General features: G+C 40.8%; 1 protein-coding gene across 1 annotated transcript; it reads right to left on the bottom strand.

Annotated features, from left to right (window-relative positions):
* Positions 1–623: 623 nt before the first annotated feature.
* LOC126634877 (cytochrome P450 2H1-like) lies at positions 624–8,565 on the bottom strand. The gene is made up of 9 exons (XM_050305739.1): positions 8,341–8,565; positions 6,808–6,970; positions 6,055–6,204; positions 4,067–4,227; positions 3,489–3,665; positions 3,003–3,144; positions 2,525–2,712; positions 1,915–2,056; positions 624–1,429 (listed from the first exon to the last, which is right to left on the bottom strand). The coding sequence occupies exons 1-9, from the start codon at positions 8,518–8,520 to the stop codon at positions 1,248–1,250; spliced, it is 1,485 nt and encodes a 494-aa protein (XP_050161696.1). The 5' UTR covers positions 8,521–8,565; the 3' UTR covers positions 624–1,247.
* Between the last annotated feature and the right edge of the window lie 10,239 nt (positions 8,566–18,804).

Raw genomic sequence — 18,804 nt, 5'->3', positions numbered from 1 at the left:
TATGCCACCAAGTCATGGTATATCTAGCTTATTAATACTTCCAAAGGAAACAAGTTTGGCCTGTTAATAAACAGTTAATACCATTGTAGTAATATTACAGTTGCTGTCTTTTCCCACAGATTCAGCTCTCTGTCTTCACTGTAATCACTATATATTATACATTGCAGGGAAGGTGATCAAGACAGGAAATGCCAATCCCAGATCTGTACATGTATGATTGGCAATTCATGTAGTCACTATTTATATTTTTTGCTTCATTGTAACACTGCTGTAGTGATCTTCATGTACTTCATAAAAAATGGGAAGATGCAAGCTGGCATTTGTCTAGGAAATGGCACTGGGGGTATGCTGGTATTATTTAATTTGCCCTTTTTCTGCCACAATGGACAGCTCTGTAATAACAGCTGCAGTTCTCATAAATCCTGTATTATCCCACATTCGGAATGGAAGTTTATAGGTCATTAGCCAGCTCATTGTTCAAGCCATAGAACATTTCGTATACATGTGAAATGAAACAGTCAGATTTCAACGGTGTACAAGGCTTGAAAAACATTTGGAAATACAAGCTTTGTGGATGCAGGTTTTTCACTGAAAGATGGTCTGGGATCTGAGAAAAAGAACAATTCAGTGTACCACTTTTTTATTTTGCAATATAAGTTGTAACTTCACAAATCTTCATTACAATCACACAGAAGATGACCCATCTGCCCAGTCACTGATAAACTCCATTCCCACCACAGTAGACAGTAAGTACTGGGACAAGAATATATTAGATGATCATCATCTAACAGAAAAAATGTCACCGTTTTACACTTGTCTTTACAAATAGGTTACAAACAAATTGAAAGCACAGAAGAGAGAGGAAATCCTGGAGTACAAGCATCTGTTCTGTTGTGCTGAGATGATCAAGTGATATGGACAACAGCAGCAGGGCTCTCAGACAGCCAGACACACACCCTCATATGTCAGGAGCTAGACAGGAAACAGAGCTGAGCGAAGTAGGTGCAGAGGAGAACCTGTATAATTTTGCCCAGGGAGCTGTGTTCTTCTCTGTGCATTTGCCTACTCTGTTTAGAACTGGCTGTGGTGATTATAACAGCACCATACAATTTTCTTTTCTAAGCACTTTTGTCTCCATACAGTATCTAGAAAATTACCTGAGTGTTTCAGTCTCAACAGACTGGGAAATGACTGTCATTCAACCAGAGCATTCATGAGTTTGGGAGCTGGCAACAGGTTTCTTTTGGCTAACGTGGAACAAAAGAGACCTGATAGGGTCGGGGCATGCTTGCCAGACTGGTGATTATTGGAGTAATGTCAATGTCCTTGTAATCCACAACAGGCTTCAGATTAAAGTTCTGCAGGATGGATGTTAAGAATATGAATATCTCCATCCGGGCCAGACCTTCTCCTGCACAGACACGTTTTCCTGCAAGAAAAGAAAATAATAAAAATTGAGGTGATTTTGCTTGCTAACTGGTTTTACCACTGTTCCTTGACAGTTCAGACGTCTCAGAAGGCACAGGCACCAGTGCAGCATTTTGGGGAAGGAAGTGATTTAAACTAGGAACTAAGGGTCTAGAATAATAAGAGTGCTCAGTGGGCTAAGGTGGTTTGAATGCTCTGGTTTCTCATGTTCTGCTGCTGTTTGATGGTAAGTTTGGAGAGAGAGAAGTTGCATGGCTGAGTCCCACTTTATACACCCCCTCTTGCAGAAGGCATTGAAGTAACTTTTGTGGTTGGTAAGAAAGGAAGTCAACTGAAACTCCACTACAGGGGTTACAGCTTCCCAAAAGTGACTTTAGCAGATGTGACCAGACATCACTGTACAGACTCTGGCGATGGAGTCACTGAAATTTTCAAATAGGTTCTAGGAGAGGATAGTCTAGGATCTGAAACAGGAAGAGGTCTTACCGGTAGAAAACGGCAGAAAGTAGTCACTCTTTTTAAAGGTACCATTTGCATTCAGAAAATGTCCTGGGTCAAATTTTTCTGGATTTGGAAATTCCTTGCTATCTTTTAGGACGGAAGTCAGCATAGGCAATATCAGAGTGTCCTGAATTGACAAAAAAAAGGTACAATGGAGATTTGCTAAAGCAAAGAGGGATTAAGAAGTTCCCAGAGCTAAATAGAAAGATACTCAAAGTTTAACCATCTTAAAATGAGCATTTACTGAGTGAAAATATATGACATCGGTATGGCAAAGATGGTTTTTTTAATGAATTTTAGTGGTGAGTCTGTTTAGAGTATTTAATATTGCTTCCAAATAGAATACACCTTACATTTATGTAAAAAAACAGAAAGCTCTACCTCCCTTTTCACATAGAGGATGAAAAATCTTTTCTTTTTTCCTTTTCTAATACAAGGGGTTGGACTTAATAACTACCAGAATCCCCTTCCAAACAAAACTATTCCAATTCAATATAACATTTCAGTGCTTTTGAAAATTAAATAAAATACAAAGAATAGAACATAAAATAGTTTTCAGAATATTATGACCTTTCTCAGACACAGTGGAACAGACCTTGGCGATGAAATAGTCTCTGAACTTGGTGTCTCTGATCACAGAATGTGGGACATTAAGTGGAAGGAAATCAATGTATCTCTGGATTTCATGGATCACAGCCTCTGTGTAGGGCATCTGGTTCCGATCTGCCATGCGGGGGCTTCGGTCTCGGCCAATCACGGAATCAATCTCCTTTTGCATTTTCTCTGTTAGGAAATGAGTAAATGCTCAGTGGACAAGTAGTCCATCTGTTTGCCTAAGTCTCTCCCTGTATTTACAACGCAACTTGCCTTTAGTAAATCAGGAATATATGAACATACTTAGTATTAACCTCTCCTTCTTGTGAATAGAACTAAGATTAATACACATTTCTGCACTGCAAAGACATGTTTATTAGTCAGGGGACCATTGCCACATGCAGTAGTGACATGAGTTGTCTAAACTGATCCTGTAACCTGCTAAAAATTTTAACATTATTTATTTCCTTTTCTATTACCTACTATCTCTGGGTATTTATGGAGGATCAGAATTCCATATCTCAGTGTGAGGCTGGTGGTCCCTGTTCCTGCAAGGAACAAGTCGAGCGTGGTTCTGGACAAGGTCTCAACGGTGAATTTTGAGTCAACATTCCCTTTCTCCTGCAAGAAGATTTGGCAGAAGGTTTTGAATGACAAAACCTAGAAGCTTGTTTAAAAAGTCTTGTACCCATAATGTATGTTTATAAACATATCTAATGTCCTTTCAAAAATACGACACTCCCCAGAACGCCAGCATTTATGGTACTTCTACTAAATAATATTATGAACCTTTTTTAATATGGGAGTAGCATTGAATTATGTTAACCAGATTGGTTGATGTGGCAAGAAGAGCAAGTTCCCCTCTGTATTTGCAAAAGCCCAGTGCCCCATCACAAGTGAAAAGAAAAGATGTGATTCAAGTAGTGATTTCCTTATAATCCAATAAATCTCTACTCTTACAATACCTGTTCCATTTTGTTAAGAAAAGCATCAATAAAATCTCGAGGACAAGTGGGATCTATGGTTTTCTGGTGCTCCATTACGATTTCTGTTGTAAATTGATCAACTTGTTCAACATTTTTTATCAGTTTTTTATGAGGTCCAGGTATTATCTCCATGGCAGTTGGGAAGAAATTATATAGCTGTAAAAATAAAATTATAAAAAAGCGCATTCTGATTAATGCAGATACAATAATATGTTCCCCTAATTGAAACTAAGAAAATGGGACAATTAAACTGTTTTGGAATGGTAGGTCTTTATTACTCAGAATTTTAATGCCATTTACTTTATGGTTTTACTACATTCAAGGATGGACTGCACTTCAGCAAATATTGCAATTATATCCTTTGGACGTACAATCACAATTCCATAAGATAAGAAAAAACCAGCAGGAACTGGTTATTTAACTGTCTTTTTCACTTTCAATTTTTTTTTTCTTTTTCCAAAATTTAGGAAAGTCCCCTCTAATTAAAAATGAATAATATGAATAAATATTCATTAATAAATATTATAATAATGAATATTAAATATAACCATACACACCTGTGTTTGTAGAGAGGTCTGGAGCTTGTTGTTTTCATCTATCAAATCGATTAAAGTTAGGAATTTCTTGTCCTCATAATCAAACCGATCCCCAAAGACAATGGAGCAGATGATGTTGGAAACAGCATGGACTAGGAAGTTGTCAGGGCTGAAAGGTCGCGCTGTCACAACAAACAAAAGAAATGTTACCTTACTTTCAGTATTTCAGGGATCATCTCCTCTGACCCTACAGGGTAGTTTCACATCCTCTTGAGGTCCACAGTTTCGCGGTCCTTTGAAAGGATGGTGAACGGCTTGTCCAATTTATTCCTCTCTTCTTGAAGTGAACTAATTTCACTTCAACTAGAATGGTTTAAGTATCTCTTTTGCACAGTTCTCAGCAGAACACTTGAACACTTGTCTGAGCGCCTTAGTTCTCTTCAGCTGGCACACACCTGTCTGCCTTATATATTATTAGAAATGGCCTAAGAATTCTCATGAAATCCCAGTGAAAACGTGAGGACTTTGCTTGAACCATGGGTTTAGATTATTGCATTGTGTTTATGAACTCCATTACCATAAATTCCATTGTATAACCCTCTCCTAGGCTTTCAAATGCCTGTGATCAAAGTTTAGTTTCAATAGCACAGCTGCATTAATATCTAAGAAGAAAACAACAGCATAAGAAAAAAGCAAGATGAGACCCAAGAGAGAAAGGAAAAATATAATTAGAGAGAGTGGTAAGTTGCATCTCAAGGTTTCAAGAGGAGAAATAACAATACAAAAAGGTATAAAATCCTGAAAGAAAACCAAGGAGTCAGAAAATGTCAACTTGACAGCATTGAGAATCAGCCTGTTCCAAGCAGCAATGGCATCAACCCTTCTCTACCTGACTGGTGACTCCCTGGCCATTGAAAACTCAGCAGATGTCTCATCAGAGGTGGTGAGTATATTAATGCTGAACTTAGAAGATACTAATCAGCTATTTGTTATTTGCACTAGGGGTAGATAATGGCTTTATCCTTTTCAGTTGTATATATCTTGCTTCAAAGCCTTTCAGTACCCAGTAAAAGATGCTGTAACAACGTGAGCTAGAATTGGAAGTTTGGCAAGGGCATAAGAAATACTTTTAAGTGTATAAGAGCATAAGAAATAAGTATTACTGTGTAAGTCAAAGGATAAAAGCAATGCAGGTGAAAGCGTTTTCTCTAATTTGTAACAGGAATGTTTATCTATGAAGCCAGGCCAAATTAGCAGCTCGTGGAAAACAGTGATGCTTCATCATTCTGTTAGATCCATCTGCTTTTTCCACCTTGCAGAATCAGCACACATTGAGAGCTTGCTCGATGGAATGTGTAATGAAAGCCTGGGATCCAGGCTGGTACTGTGCCACTCTCAGGGAAAGTATTTAAAACTAACACTGACCTGTATACTACCAGAAGACACATTTATAGGTCGAAACCAAGGGGGTTACCTTATACCCTGCTTTCAAAAGCAGCCCCTGTTCCCATTGGACAGCCCCACCAATTGGGAGGTGTGTCTATCCAGTGTTCAGATGGACTGGACCCAAACCTAAATATCTGTAAATGAGTTCTCTAGTCATCCACTTCTTCAAGATGTGTTTACATGGAGCTGCAGGAGACAAAGTGAGGAAGTGCACGTTGCTTGCATGCTGGCAATGTCCAGCCCTGTCTCCATGGCTGAATTCCATCAAACCCTTGGCTTTGTGGCAAAGCTGTTCATTTTGCCACTTCCTGTCTTGTCACTCAAGCAGAACAGGTAAAAGGATACTCCCTAACCCTGTCTCCTACATTTATCCTCCCCATTGTCACAGTGCCTTTGACTGACCGACTGTCAGGAGTGATAACTTTGCCTATAGAAGCAGGGAGCAGAAACAGCAACCATATGCCCAATATTGGGTCATAGATTTTGTGAAACAGTCCTATACGCCTCATTGTCTCATTGCAAAGGTACATGATGTCCTAGCAGGCACAAAGTCCTTATCCTACCATGTGTGTTCTTGAGCCTCTCCACCAGAAAATGAGCTTCCTCCTGGATTCGCTCCTCGATGCCCCTTTTCCCCATCCCAAAATCCCGCAAGGTTGTGAGTGCAAATCGTCGGAGCTGCTTCCAGGTCTCGCCATTGCTAGTCACAATGCCTGGCACAGGGAGGAAAAATAGACCTTCATGAGGAAACAGACTTTTTTTCCCTAAGTGGGAGCTACACAGTAAGTAGTGAACCTGAAAAGACACCTCTCTGCGGAGTTATGCTGCTATTGCTATATATCCAAAAATGTGACCTCTGTGCAATTCTGGAGGTGACAAATTTGATCCATCTGTCACAGCACTTTGAGTAAAACTGTGTTTATTCCCAGAACAAGAAAACCTATGTTAGGATGTAAGTAAATAAGTAACACTGGCACTGAATTGGTCTAGGCCACAAGCACATGGCCTTTGCACTGACATAACTATTAAATGTTCTGCTACGCCCCTTCACAGAGCATATACTTATTGACAGTATCACTGGAACTGCACTGTATATAATACCATGGAATATGTACTATTTACGCAGATAAATGCCATACTGGGGACTGACCTGGTGAATAATCTCATGGCCTAATCTTGAATGTGGCCCTTACAGGGTCAGCCTATATTATTTTATCTTTGTTGTGCTGTGGACTTTCCTTTTGCTGGTTCCGTAGCTGTGTGTATATTTAGAGTATTTTCAGAAATCTTTTATGCTAAGATTACAAAGGACATACCTGTGCCTTGGAAGAGTTTTTCAATCAGTGGTAGATTACCTCTTCCACTAAAGTCATCTCCTTGATCAATCAGAGCTTCTTTCACAACATCATAACCATACAGCACCACAGCCTTTCGTGGGCCTAAATGTACCGTGAAGACAGGACCATACTTCTCACTGAGCTGTAGGAGAGAGGAACACAAAGAACAACATGCCTGAATGTTAATCATGTGAAAAGGATTTTGTAGCAAAGGGGTCTGAGCGGTGATCTGCCATTGTCCCAGCATTGCTGAGACATGACATTGATTAACAGCAGTGCAGAGCTCTGTCAGCTATGAATTACAGACAAGGGAAGGGGGAATTATGCAAGAAGTAGTGATATGAATGGAAGTGACAAAGTATCAAATCCAAATCCGAGAAAACAGCCCTTCATAGGGTTGGCAAAACATTCTGAAAGACCTTTCTGCAGGGCATAGTGGATAAGAGTTTACATGAGCTCAAAACCAAATCATACACACATATGGAAGCAAATACCTAAAGGGTTTTTGAGCACAAACAGCAAAGCTGTTTCTCCAATTTCCTGGGCCACAGACCCCTGAAAATTGAGTATGTCAGCAGAGAGTGCATCCTTGCACTAATCATGTACTCCTTCCCAGCATCTACTTTTGGCTACAACTGCAGATTCTTGGGCTATTTTTTCTAACCTGGAATGCTTCTTATGCTCACTTTATAAGACTAAAATAGAGGAAATCCTGTGGTTTTTTCATGGTGGGAAACTGAATCACTTAGTGCTCTGAAACACAGCAGAATGCCTGAGGGTGCTCATGATTCTTAACATTCGCAAGCACAAGGGCAAAAATGACTCATCTGGGTATATGTGTATCTGACAAAACACACAGTGACGTCAACCATCACCACAGTTTTGCTCTGAAGAACCCAGGGACACCAGCCCCATCCATATATCTGCCACCATACCCTCACAATCCCCTAAGGAACAGGCACTTCAGCTGAACATTCCTTCCAGACCTTGCAACACACAGGGGTTTTTTGCCAGATGGGTGACATCAGCCAGGGGAGGGAATGGACGGCACAATTCACCTCCAAACCTTTTTGCTTCAATTTCTTTACTTGCTAGTTCCACTCCCAGGTGATCCTACATATCTGCTGGGGAGCAGAAGCAGCAAAATGGAGCAGGTTTCTCCCCAAAAAAGGGCCAAGCCATGTTTCCATCACAGTGAGGAGTTGGGCACAGGAGGATTATAGTGCATATTGTAGTAGCATCAGTGCCTTGATTGTAATCAAAGCAAATCCTGTGAGGTCAGCATGTGACTCTTCGTTAGTATGATCATTGCAAATATGTAAACTGACTTGTAATATATAGAATTAGATATATAGATTTCAGAAGCATGTATATCTGGGAAACCTTTTGTTTCTATTTGAGTCTAACATTTGGTCAATGCAAATTAAGCCTGTGAATTAACCTCAGACTGCAGAGACTGGGCTTTTTTTAGACAATGAAGACAACATAGAAAAGAAGGAAACAGTCCCTTACCTTCTTCAAGCTTTCAGGCACGTTCCATGGGTTCACCTGGAGCAGATTTCCAACAATGGGAAGTGAGAAGGGACCAGGAGGCTCCTTCCCTTTCTGTGATACGCTTCTCCATGTGGCCAAGAGAAGAAGGCATGAGATGCAGACAAGCAAGATAATAGTAGTTGTTCCCAGGAGCTCCATGGTGAGCTGAGGAAGAGAAGTTGTGTCAGAAGAGCCTGATGTTGGACCTGTAAATCCCTGCTTATTTATATGCTGTAATACCAAAGCACGTGGTTGAAATTATCCAATAGTGCCTTCCTATTCCTGAAGAGATATGAGATTACTTATTAATCTGCTCAAGATAAAAATTAATGTTACTGAAGTTGACTTTTGTGAGTTATGTAATAACCCTAAAGCAATGGTAATTCAGACCCAGTGAAGCCCCAGCAAGGAAACAAATAAACAAGGGAAGAGGACACCTGTAGAGAGCAGAAGATGCTAACAACTGCAGCTTGAGAAAGGGAAGGGAAACATTAGTGGAATGAAAAAAAAACTTAGTTTCATCACTGGAGGAAGTTTCCATGTTATAAGAAAGAGACATGACATTATTCTTAAAGTCACCCTGAATTAGAATCAGTGCAAAAGGAGGTTTTTTATCTCTGTTTATCTCTGATCTATGAAACTGTTTCAGCATTATCCAGTAGTGGGTAATGAAAAGAAAAATACATAATGGCAAGAAAAATGAAGTGGGTCAAAGAGAGTTGCTCTGTAGCAAAATCTCCCTGGAGAGTTCTGTTTGAAACAGCTTCCTTGGCTTTTATCACAGACTATACCAAGTTGGAAGGGACCCACAAGGATCATTGAATCCAACTCCTGGCCCTGCACAGGACCATCCCCAAGAATCACACCATGTGCCTGAGAGTATCGGCCAAACACTTCTTGAACTCTGTCAGGCTTGGTGCTGCCTGGGGCACCTGTTCCAGTGCCCACCCAGCCTCTGGGTGAAGAAAGTTTTTTTTTAATATCCAACCTAAACCTCCCCTGACACAACTTCAGGCTATCCAACAGCAGCAACACCAACAATGATGATGATGAAAAGGAAATTAAAAAAAAAAAATAAACATGAAACTCAAGAAAGACGAGTGATGGAAACCAAAAACTCACTAGTAACCGACTGATGCCCAGAAACCACAGAGCAGTGGCCCCAGCCTAGTTCCCCCTAGTTTATATGCTCAGCATGTTGCTATATGGTATGAAATGTCGCTTTGGTCAGTTGGGATCAGCCATCCCAGCTGTATCTCCTTGTGTTCTTGTGCAGCCCCAGCTTCTTTGGTAGGGTGGTAAGAGAAGTCGAAAAGATCTTGAGGCTCTGCAAGCACTGCTCAACAATAATTAAAACATGTCTGAATTATCAACCCTGTTTCCAGCACAAATCCAAAACATGGCCCCATACCAGCTATTATGAAGATGATTAACTCTGCCCGTCCAAAACCAGGACAGCAGAGTAACCTATGGAAATCATCTTGTGTGTTCTGCTGTGAATACCAACATCTCAGGTACTAAACTGTTACTACTTTTAGATAGGACTTTCCTTAGTGCCATATAGAAAATAAATATATCAACCTCTGCATTATTTCTGGCAGCAATTTGACAAAAGATCTGCCATGATCAGAATATATTAAGGTTGAGTGATAATTACAGCATTCAAAATTTGTATAACACACATACATATTTGAAAAATGTTACACGTAGTACTAGAGATAAGATACAAACCACATCAGTAGTTTTCAGATCACAGAAATTATATTTGACTAGGTAGATCAAGAAACTTGGTTAAATATTTGTGTATGAACTCACTAGACCCAAAACATAACTCAGCTGAAAAAGGATGAAATCAGTGAAGTTCATCAGTCACTAGCAATACCTGGCAAACTGCCTTTTAGTCATCAGAAGGGCAAGGAAATGAAGCTGATAACAGCCTTCCCTTGACCTGTACTGTTACTCCACCCACAGTTAATCACTATATTGCTCCTATACCCCATCATCTTTCAATAAAGCCAAGGTGCTTAGTTCTAGTCTATGATCAGCTTAAGAAAGAACAGGCACTTGCATTAAGAAAGAAGAGGCACTTCCCTGAACTAGTCAAAAAAGAGTCAGGAAATGGGAAAAGTCAGTCAGGTGCTATACATGGTAAAGAGAGGCACAGAAGTGAAGGCTGTGTGTTTCAAAGAGGTTGCCTGAGCTTAGCAGAGTTCCTGAGACTGCTGCTCTCAGCTGTCTGCATGAGCAGTGGAGCTCCTCCTGAGCCAGCTGCAGAACCACCATGGTGTACAGCAGGTCATCCAGAAGGTCCATGCCCTCAGAGATAAAGCAGTAAAGGGGCAACATTATCAGCTGTCCCCATCTGTTACACCGTCATCAAAGGGCAGAGGGCCCACTGTGTCTTTCCAAAGGCTGAGCAAGGAATCTTCAGCACAAACAGGACCTGAACACAGACCTGCTCAAACTCGGGCTAGGGCCTTAACTAGAGGCATTCTGAAATTTTAACAAGTTGCTTATCATCATCACAAAAGATCATGGAAACACACAACTTTCTGGTAGTCTTTATGTTCTGAAAATAGTGTATATCATAAATAAAAATGATAACAGAAAAATTCACCAAATGACAATTTAAATTTCAAGAAGAATTCAGCAATCATCAAATAACAAAACCTTTGTTAACATTTCATGATATCCAGTAACTACAGTGATAAGGAAAACAGATGATAAATCATGCATTTAAAATACAAAAAAAAAAAAAAAAAAAAGGCAACTGATGCTGATGCCAAGTGATATAATGTATGCCTTCAAAATGCCTTTCAGTCCTGCCAGAGACAGAAGCACAGAGGTAGCAGAGTGGCTTGAGAAGTTAAAGGAGGAAATCAAAGAAAGAGCACAGCCCTTAGAAGTGATCACACTACAGTGTCACAGTCAGCCAGTGCTGGACCTTTCTAGCAGGATGATGGTAGTCAAAGAGGATCTTCACTTTGGTGACACTATCTCCTTGTTGATTGTGTCGACAGTCAGGCTATGGCAAGTTCCTCAATATCGTGCGAGAAGCTCCTACTGCAATACCCCATAGGAGTCTGCCAGAGAACACATCACTGGCTAATCTTCTCATCTTCCAGACCAGTTCCCACTGATGGATTTACATAGTTTCTTACTGTTTAGGAGGTTAGTTTTTGAATGAAGACAATTCTAGAAACTAGCAACATTTTAACTTCAGGTTTACAGATAATGGTATCTGTCAGTCAGGCTTTCCTCCTAAACATGTCAAATTACAGCAAGTGTCATAAAAGTGTAATTCATGTTTCCTTACTCTAAAGCAAATTCATGTTTCCTTACTCTAAATGCAGAGAAACTTGAGAAAGAAGAGCTGTGTCAGAAGATGGAAGAAAGTGAGAGAAAAGTTTACTACAAGTCAAAGAAAAATGCAGAGAGCCCAGGACAGGGTGGAGGGCACTGTCTAGAAAGGACCTTTTTCTGTAGAAATCAGTGCCAAACTGAGTATGTAGTGCATGTAGTGGGGCTGTAGGGTCCTAGGACAGAGACAGGTGAGACAGAGGGGATCATTGCTTGCCATAGCCAAAGACGCCAGGTCATTCCCTGTGTGAGGGTTTACATCAGCTACATGGTGACTGAGGGAAAAGGAGAAATTGCAGAGTTATGGGAGAGTTTCTAGGATGTCTTTTTCACTCGTCATGATGGAAATCAGCCATGAAATGCTCTGGCAGTGGATAGTGAACTGTCACATTATTCATGGCCTTTATCCCACAAGGAACAAGAACTTACATGAACTCACAAGCAGTATCTGAGTAGAAGATGAACAGACTGTTTTTCTGGCAGGACACAAGCAGCAGTGACTAGAAAGTTAAGATAAAAGATGAACTCATCAGTGACCCAAAGGCAGAGTTCACTTGATTAAAAAAAAATGTGAGTAGTTCATGCTGAAGTGAGATTTTCTAAGCTAATAATTGTATTTGAGTTTCATTTAATGTTTAACAGTGATTGGTTCAGAGCCCATAGGGATCATTCTCTTCCATGGCAGCTGTCTGGATTCAGGGATTGATTCTCTTGCCTCATTCCAAAGCATGTAACAATCTCTTCCACTACAGGTTTCAGACGTGGGATCACTGGGCAAACAGCGCCCATGTGAAGACTCCTATGGTGCAGCTCTCATCCCTACCTCCTTCAAGTGTGAAAGGTGGCTCGTCCCCTCCTCCCTACCGTTGTCTTCTCTTGCACATATCACCTCCTCTGGAAATGATGGTGCCTAATGCATTCTCTCTCATAAACATGAAAGATGTCCCCTATCCTCTGTAGTTTGGAATAGTAAAAGAGGAGAACATCAACTATGATTTATTTTTCCCACTAAAGAGGTATGAAATATATGATATTTCAATTAAAAATTTTTCAATAAAAAATTAAATAACTGGGTATGTACCTCTGCCTTTTTGTCTGTGACTTTCAAATAAAGTTAATAATTACAGTGAATTTCCCGGTAGTGCTAAGGCAAAAGATCAAGATGTGGTACTGTACAATACATTCTGTTAGTAGTTAGCAGCTCAGATGGCACAGTTGCTAGAAGCAAAACAGCCATTGCACAGCTTATCTGTTATTTCACAAGGACTTGGTAAGGATATTTATCAGTGCAAATGGATTGGTTAAATATTTGTTAATGAACTCAGTTAATCCAGTTGAAAGGTTTCCAACATCAGACTTTGTAACTAGGTTTTGCTGAAAATGAAGACTGAACTTCCATGACCTCTTTGAGTGTTTGACAGTATCTTTCATTGCACCTTTCATGTAAGGTACATTGACTCATTAGACTAAGAGCTATTAAGAAAGGATTCTTGTTTATTATTTGATCCAGCTGTACCTGAGGGTACTTATAGATCATGTGAGGGCAAAGACCTGCCTAAAAGTGTTTCAGCCTTAATGAAGGAAAAATTGAGAAAATGATAATAAAAAAGGAACGTTGCTACCCTCTTTTTACATAGTAAAGGGCTTTTCCTAAGTGGGAATCACGTTTCACCAAGCTCTAGACTCAATACTGGATTCATCCTTAAGAGTGGTTTGTGCCACTCCTGGAGACAGATCAATTTGGTTTGCTTCCCATGGGTCCATCTGAATATTGTTTCCAGGCTGCAGTCTGCCTCCTGGGGGAAAATAAGCCATTGAGGCAGAAAGTCATCAGCCCAACCCCTAGGAGCAGATCCTGGACTTCAATTGTCTCGACTATGTACTTGGAGGCCAAGAAGAGAGAGGGCTCTAGGTAAAATATGATCTCAGAAAACCAGGTCCAAGCAGCATGGATACACTATCATTCCCCACAGGAGACTGGTCAGATGCAGAGGTCTCAGAGTGCTGCCAGCAGGAAGCTTCAGCACAAAAACCTGGTCAATAAGCAAGACCTATCTGGGGGTAGCAGGTAGACACAGCTAAAATAAAACACATGGCAGAATAAATGCAGGATGAGGGCACAGCCCATGAGCAGCAGGTTTCTCAGAGGAGGGCAGTGACTCCACTTCTGAGATCCTGCAGGGGACTACGGTCTGCAGAGGCAAGAGCAGGAGGAAGAGATACTGGTAGGTGCCCAGGCAAGGGGTCCCATTTCATTCCATAGACACAAACACACTGTGCTGCTGGAAAGTAAAGGATGTACAAAGATCAAGAAGGTACTTTCGAAGTGCTTCCCCTTCTGCCACAAAGAGAAATATATCCTGGCTTATATGAAGAGCAATAGAAGGTAACAAACAAATTTAGGTGAGATAAAGCAGTATTATAAAAACAAATACAGCTATTTGGATAATATATAACCATGGTATACAAATTTTAAAAGGATTCTAAACTACTTGCCTCAACCATTTTTTTTTCATTTAATTTTTTAGTGATATATAAGGGAATCTGAATCTCCTGGAGTTATGTATATATAGCCTTGTTCTATCAGTGGGATAGTATAATAAATTCATTATGTCTGTGCTGGGTTAAGTAAATTTTTCTCCATTTTAATGTGGCAGCAGAATATTACAGCACGGAGTAAACTCTAAAGAAACATACACCAAGTCAGACACCTACAGACAATAGTCTGTGGCAGAAAAAACCCTTAAGGAGCCCTTCCTAAGAATTTTCTTCCAGTCTTGTCTGGTATTGATATGGGAGAACTTGGAGTAATGTCAGTAGACCCCTGTTCTACCTCTAGTTACACAGAGGAAGGCCTTCCTTGCAGTCCGTCAACTTCACATCAATCAGTCATCCTGAAAATATTTGCTTTCCTTATTCTTCATACTCCAAGCATAATTTTATTTCCCAAACCAAAACCCTAAATAAGAAGAAGCCCCAGTGGGAGGTGACACTGCACAAAGACAAATGCTACATGTGTCACATTTTCCCCTCTTTTAAGAGAAGAAATATTCAGAAGAACCTGCAGAGCCAGGGTCTTACAGGTGCAGCAAGGTTGTCTCCATCATGACAGAACATTTCTGGAGCTCTGCAGAGCACTTCTTATGGACCTAGAGATTTGTTTGCTCCATATGAAAAAGTTCTGTGTCGTGTAGTCACAGACTGACCCGATGCTCCCAGCCTAAGAGACCCTCCACTCCCTGAGTGGAGAGAGCACAGAGGCAGAAGGATTTCTCTTTCCCCTCCCTATTCAGAGACACAAGTCACCATAACTATTGCTTTGAGAGCTGGATTACAGAGATCTGTAACTTCCAGGACCAGGCCATTTGGTGGGAGTCCTTAAAACAAAGAGAGATGAGCTATGGGTGGTCTGGGACATTCTTCTACTGCTGGTTGGCATATCCCAGGTCCAAGGAGTGGTACCAGGGCTCACATTGTCATGATAAACAAAATGATTCCTTCAGATCACTGCTCACCAAGTTTTGTGCTGGAGAAGGTGAGGTGCTGCAAATGTGCTGCTTTCTCAGATGCTCTGTGGAGCCTCTTTCTTTCCAGGCCTCTGGCCAGACACATTATTTGTCCCAGTTTTGACAATGTGTTGTACAACCTAAATGGCCACGTGCAGTGTGATTGCATCAGTAGAGGAAGGCCATACGGACCATAGCTGACATACCTGAGCCTGCAACATAGGGATATATGCAACCTGTAGATAGGCTACAGAAATTTGGACAAATCTGTGTGATGTTCATTTAAATCTTGTGCTGAAAGTCATTTATTCCTTGACAGAGAGAAGGATCGCTTTGTGTCCATAGAAGGTGGATGTCTACACAGGTGATGTAACACCTGAGATCCATTTTACTTTCTGTGTTACAGGCTGCTCCTAAATCAAACATGAGACAGAAAATTAACCTTCAGGTCATTTTTCAGTGCTGCCATCTAATGCAAAACAGCTCTGTTCAACCTAAGAATTACACCTTAATCTCATGAACTGACCAATTAATCCTATCAAGAGTTACACAACTGAAATTCTTGCTACAGTCCCTCACTCAGGCCTCTTCTTGTCCTTCCTTCAGCAGGAAGCAAATTCTGGTTTTGTAGTCTAGTTTTCATCCAAATCCACCAACAATGTTTTGAAAGAAAAAACACAACCCAAACAATACAAACACACACAACCCCCCAAAAACCAAACCAAACCAAACCGTTTGTTATGAAAATTGTGCTTCAGAAAAAAAAATTCCTAGTTTTATTCCCAAAGGTCATGTACTCATATATTAACATAAAAAATGCTATTTAAAAGTGAACAGAACCAAAGTCCTTGCAATACAAAGTCCTTGCGACATGAAGTCCTTGTAATACAAAGTCCTTACGGAGTTTGCTTATAGGAGGTGGCTGGGTTCCTACCCACCACTGATATGTTCTCCTTACCAGAAGAGAAATAGTGTGGAATGGTATCTGGAAATAGTGTCATTATTAAACACTGAAAGGCTGGTAGGTGTCCTGTGACAAAAAAAAAAACCCAAACAACCAAGCAATCTAACCCAACCCAACCCAACCCAACCCAAAAACATAAAACAAAACAAAGCAATCCAAAACAAAACATGATTGGGTGAATACTCTGTTAACTGGTACTTATTTTGAGAAATTAACAACTTCTGTTGCTTGGCTAGTTTGTTAATAACTTCTGATCAGAATGGGAGGATGCAGGAGGGGGATGTCCTGTTGCTGTTAAGTCTCACCATGGACTGTGTAAAGTGTTCAGGCTCCTCCGAGTGTTTTGAGGTCCCAGTGCCCTCTCCCGGCTGGTATTGCCTGTGCTGGAATTTTCATCAGCCACAAATTGAGGATTTGCAAAGGTGCAACATCTTCTTTTTTCTATCTTTGTTTTTTTAATGCCAGTTAATGCCAGTATTATATACCATCCAGTCTCCTTGAAAGCAGCTGGGCTCCTATTTATTACTATCCTTGACTCAAACTCATAAACCACCTGTCCCCATCTGTCCCATTTGAGAAACTAAGATCACTTCCTTCTAACAGCTGTACCTGGGGGTAATGCCAGGGTCCAACACGTTGCCCACAGCTTGAGGAAGATCAGGGTCTAACTCTAAAACCATATTGTAAATATGGCTGAAGGAATCCTCCTCTCTCCACTGCTGTTCAGCTCCTTGAAATGCACAGTGGGCAGAGTAGCCAACAGCCACAACCACAGAACACTTCATGCAAACAGTTACAGCAACATGGTGATTTCCCTACTCAGGGAAGGACTTTGCAGCAGAAAGGCGGCAAAGTTAACAGTCTTATTCCTCTATCTACCTAGAAATATCCTCTTGTACGTCGTCTGGGATTCCAGCTCAAGAAAGGACAAACCCAGGCACCAAGTAATACAACAAAAAAATCTCAGTATGAGAAGACTCTTCACTCTAAAACACTGGTACAAATATGCAGGAATTCAATTCAGAAGAAACACTCTGGATTAAGGTGGGAATGTATAAGTGCAGAATTATCCAGTAATGCCTTCATCATCTTCAAATAGACCCCTCCACAGTATGATAACTCATTTTTCAATCTTGGCCTGGCAGGCTCTTGGGAAAGGAAAAGCTATGATACAGTGCTGACACAATTATAAAAGTCAAATAAGTATACAAAAAGCCCATTGATAACAAGCTAAAATTCATTCTGCTGTGGAGTTAGTGAATATTCCTTTTCTGAGCTCTCCTCTGCTTTAAGAGATAAAATAATTGATCTTTCTCTCCCTGCTTTGCTTTGACTGTTATTTTCATAAGGGGTCTGCACACAGGCTTTCTAAAATGAGCAAATTTATACTCCATGCTTCCTGGAGCCTCTTGTTTCTGCCACTACACATACTAATGCTTACACGCTTGTTGCTATCAGAAGACACACAAAGCGAATAGCAGAAGCTTTCAATTGCAAAAGTGCTGAAGGTGCAGATAGACACAGAGCTTAGGGACTGACTGGTTGGTGACATGATCTGCCTGAGAGCACTCCATTAGCCACAGAGCTTGGGACAGCCCCAAAGGCCCTGAACTGATTCTTGTACATCATGGACACATCACTGCTGCTGTGGGACTGCTTTTATCATCACTTGTGCAGGTCTCCCTGTACTCCTTCACTCACTCCAAAAATTACTGCTCTGGTGTTTCTGCTGTGGCTGAGAAAATAAGAGAGTCTTCTACGTGGTCATACCTTGGAGGAAGTGCTGGGGACAACTTCAACAAACTTCATCAACATATTTTATGATCTCAGATAATGAAACCTTTTGACTCTTCATCAGGGAAAAAAATGTTGTACCTATCAAGGCATGGGAATGGTGTCTATACAAAATGATTCAGTGTTTTCATACTGATAACCACTGAGTGAGAGACAAAGTCAATAGCAGTTAGTCACATAAAACCATGTCTGTCTGGTTATAACTGGAAAAATCACTGTACCAGGGGAATGTCAGACACGTCCAGGTGAAAACATAAGCTCATGGAAAACCTGAATTTGAGCTTAGTGCTGATTCCAAAGGAAATCAGACCAGCAGGGATCAGAAGGGACAACTGCACAACTTACTAAGATGTAAAGAACTGAGACCTTATGCTTAGTGCTTAAAAGTAAGACTTCATCAAAGAGGAAAATACTATCTCCATGCTTACACGTGCTCACTTAAAAGTACTGTAGTGAGACCCCAGAGCACTCCCTTTACCAGGTGGTAAAGATTTACAGTGTTGGCAAAGGACAAGAAATATTTTTTTAAAAAATTAAAAATATGATCTAGCAGCAGCAGAGGGCACCAGTGACAATAACATCTGACTTCTTCAGAGCCCAGAGTAACCCTGGCCAGGGCAGTCCCTTTCACCCTGCAAGGTCCCTTGGAGGCTCCAGGATTCTGCTTTGCATCTCTGCCAGGCTGCTTCACTTCTCTGGTTGCTCAGCTTTGGACCCTGCTTCAGTTCCACTTATCTCTCATGTTACTTAACTCAAATCCTCCCTGTGTGATCCTTGCCTATGCCATTGCCATTCCCACCCTCAAAGCTTGTGCTCTGA

Source organism: Myiozetetes cayanensis, unplaced genomic scaffold (assembly GCF_022539395.1).
Source record: "Myiozetetes cayanensis isolate MyiCay16 unplaced genomic scaffold, myiCay2020 scf10, whole genome shotgun sequence".
Lineage (NCBI taxonomy): Eukaryota > Metazoa > Chordata > Aves > Passeriformes > Tyrannidae > Myiozetetes > Myiozetetes cayanensis.
This window is presented reverse-complemented; position numbering and strand designations above follow the sequence as displayed.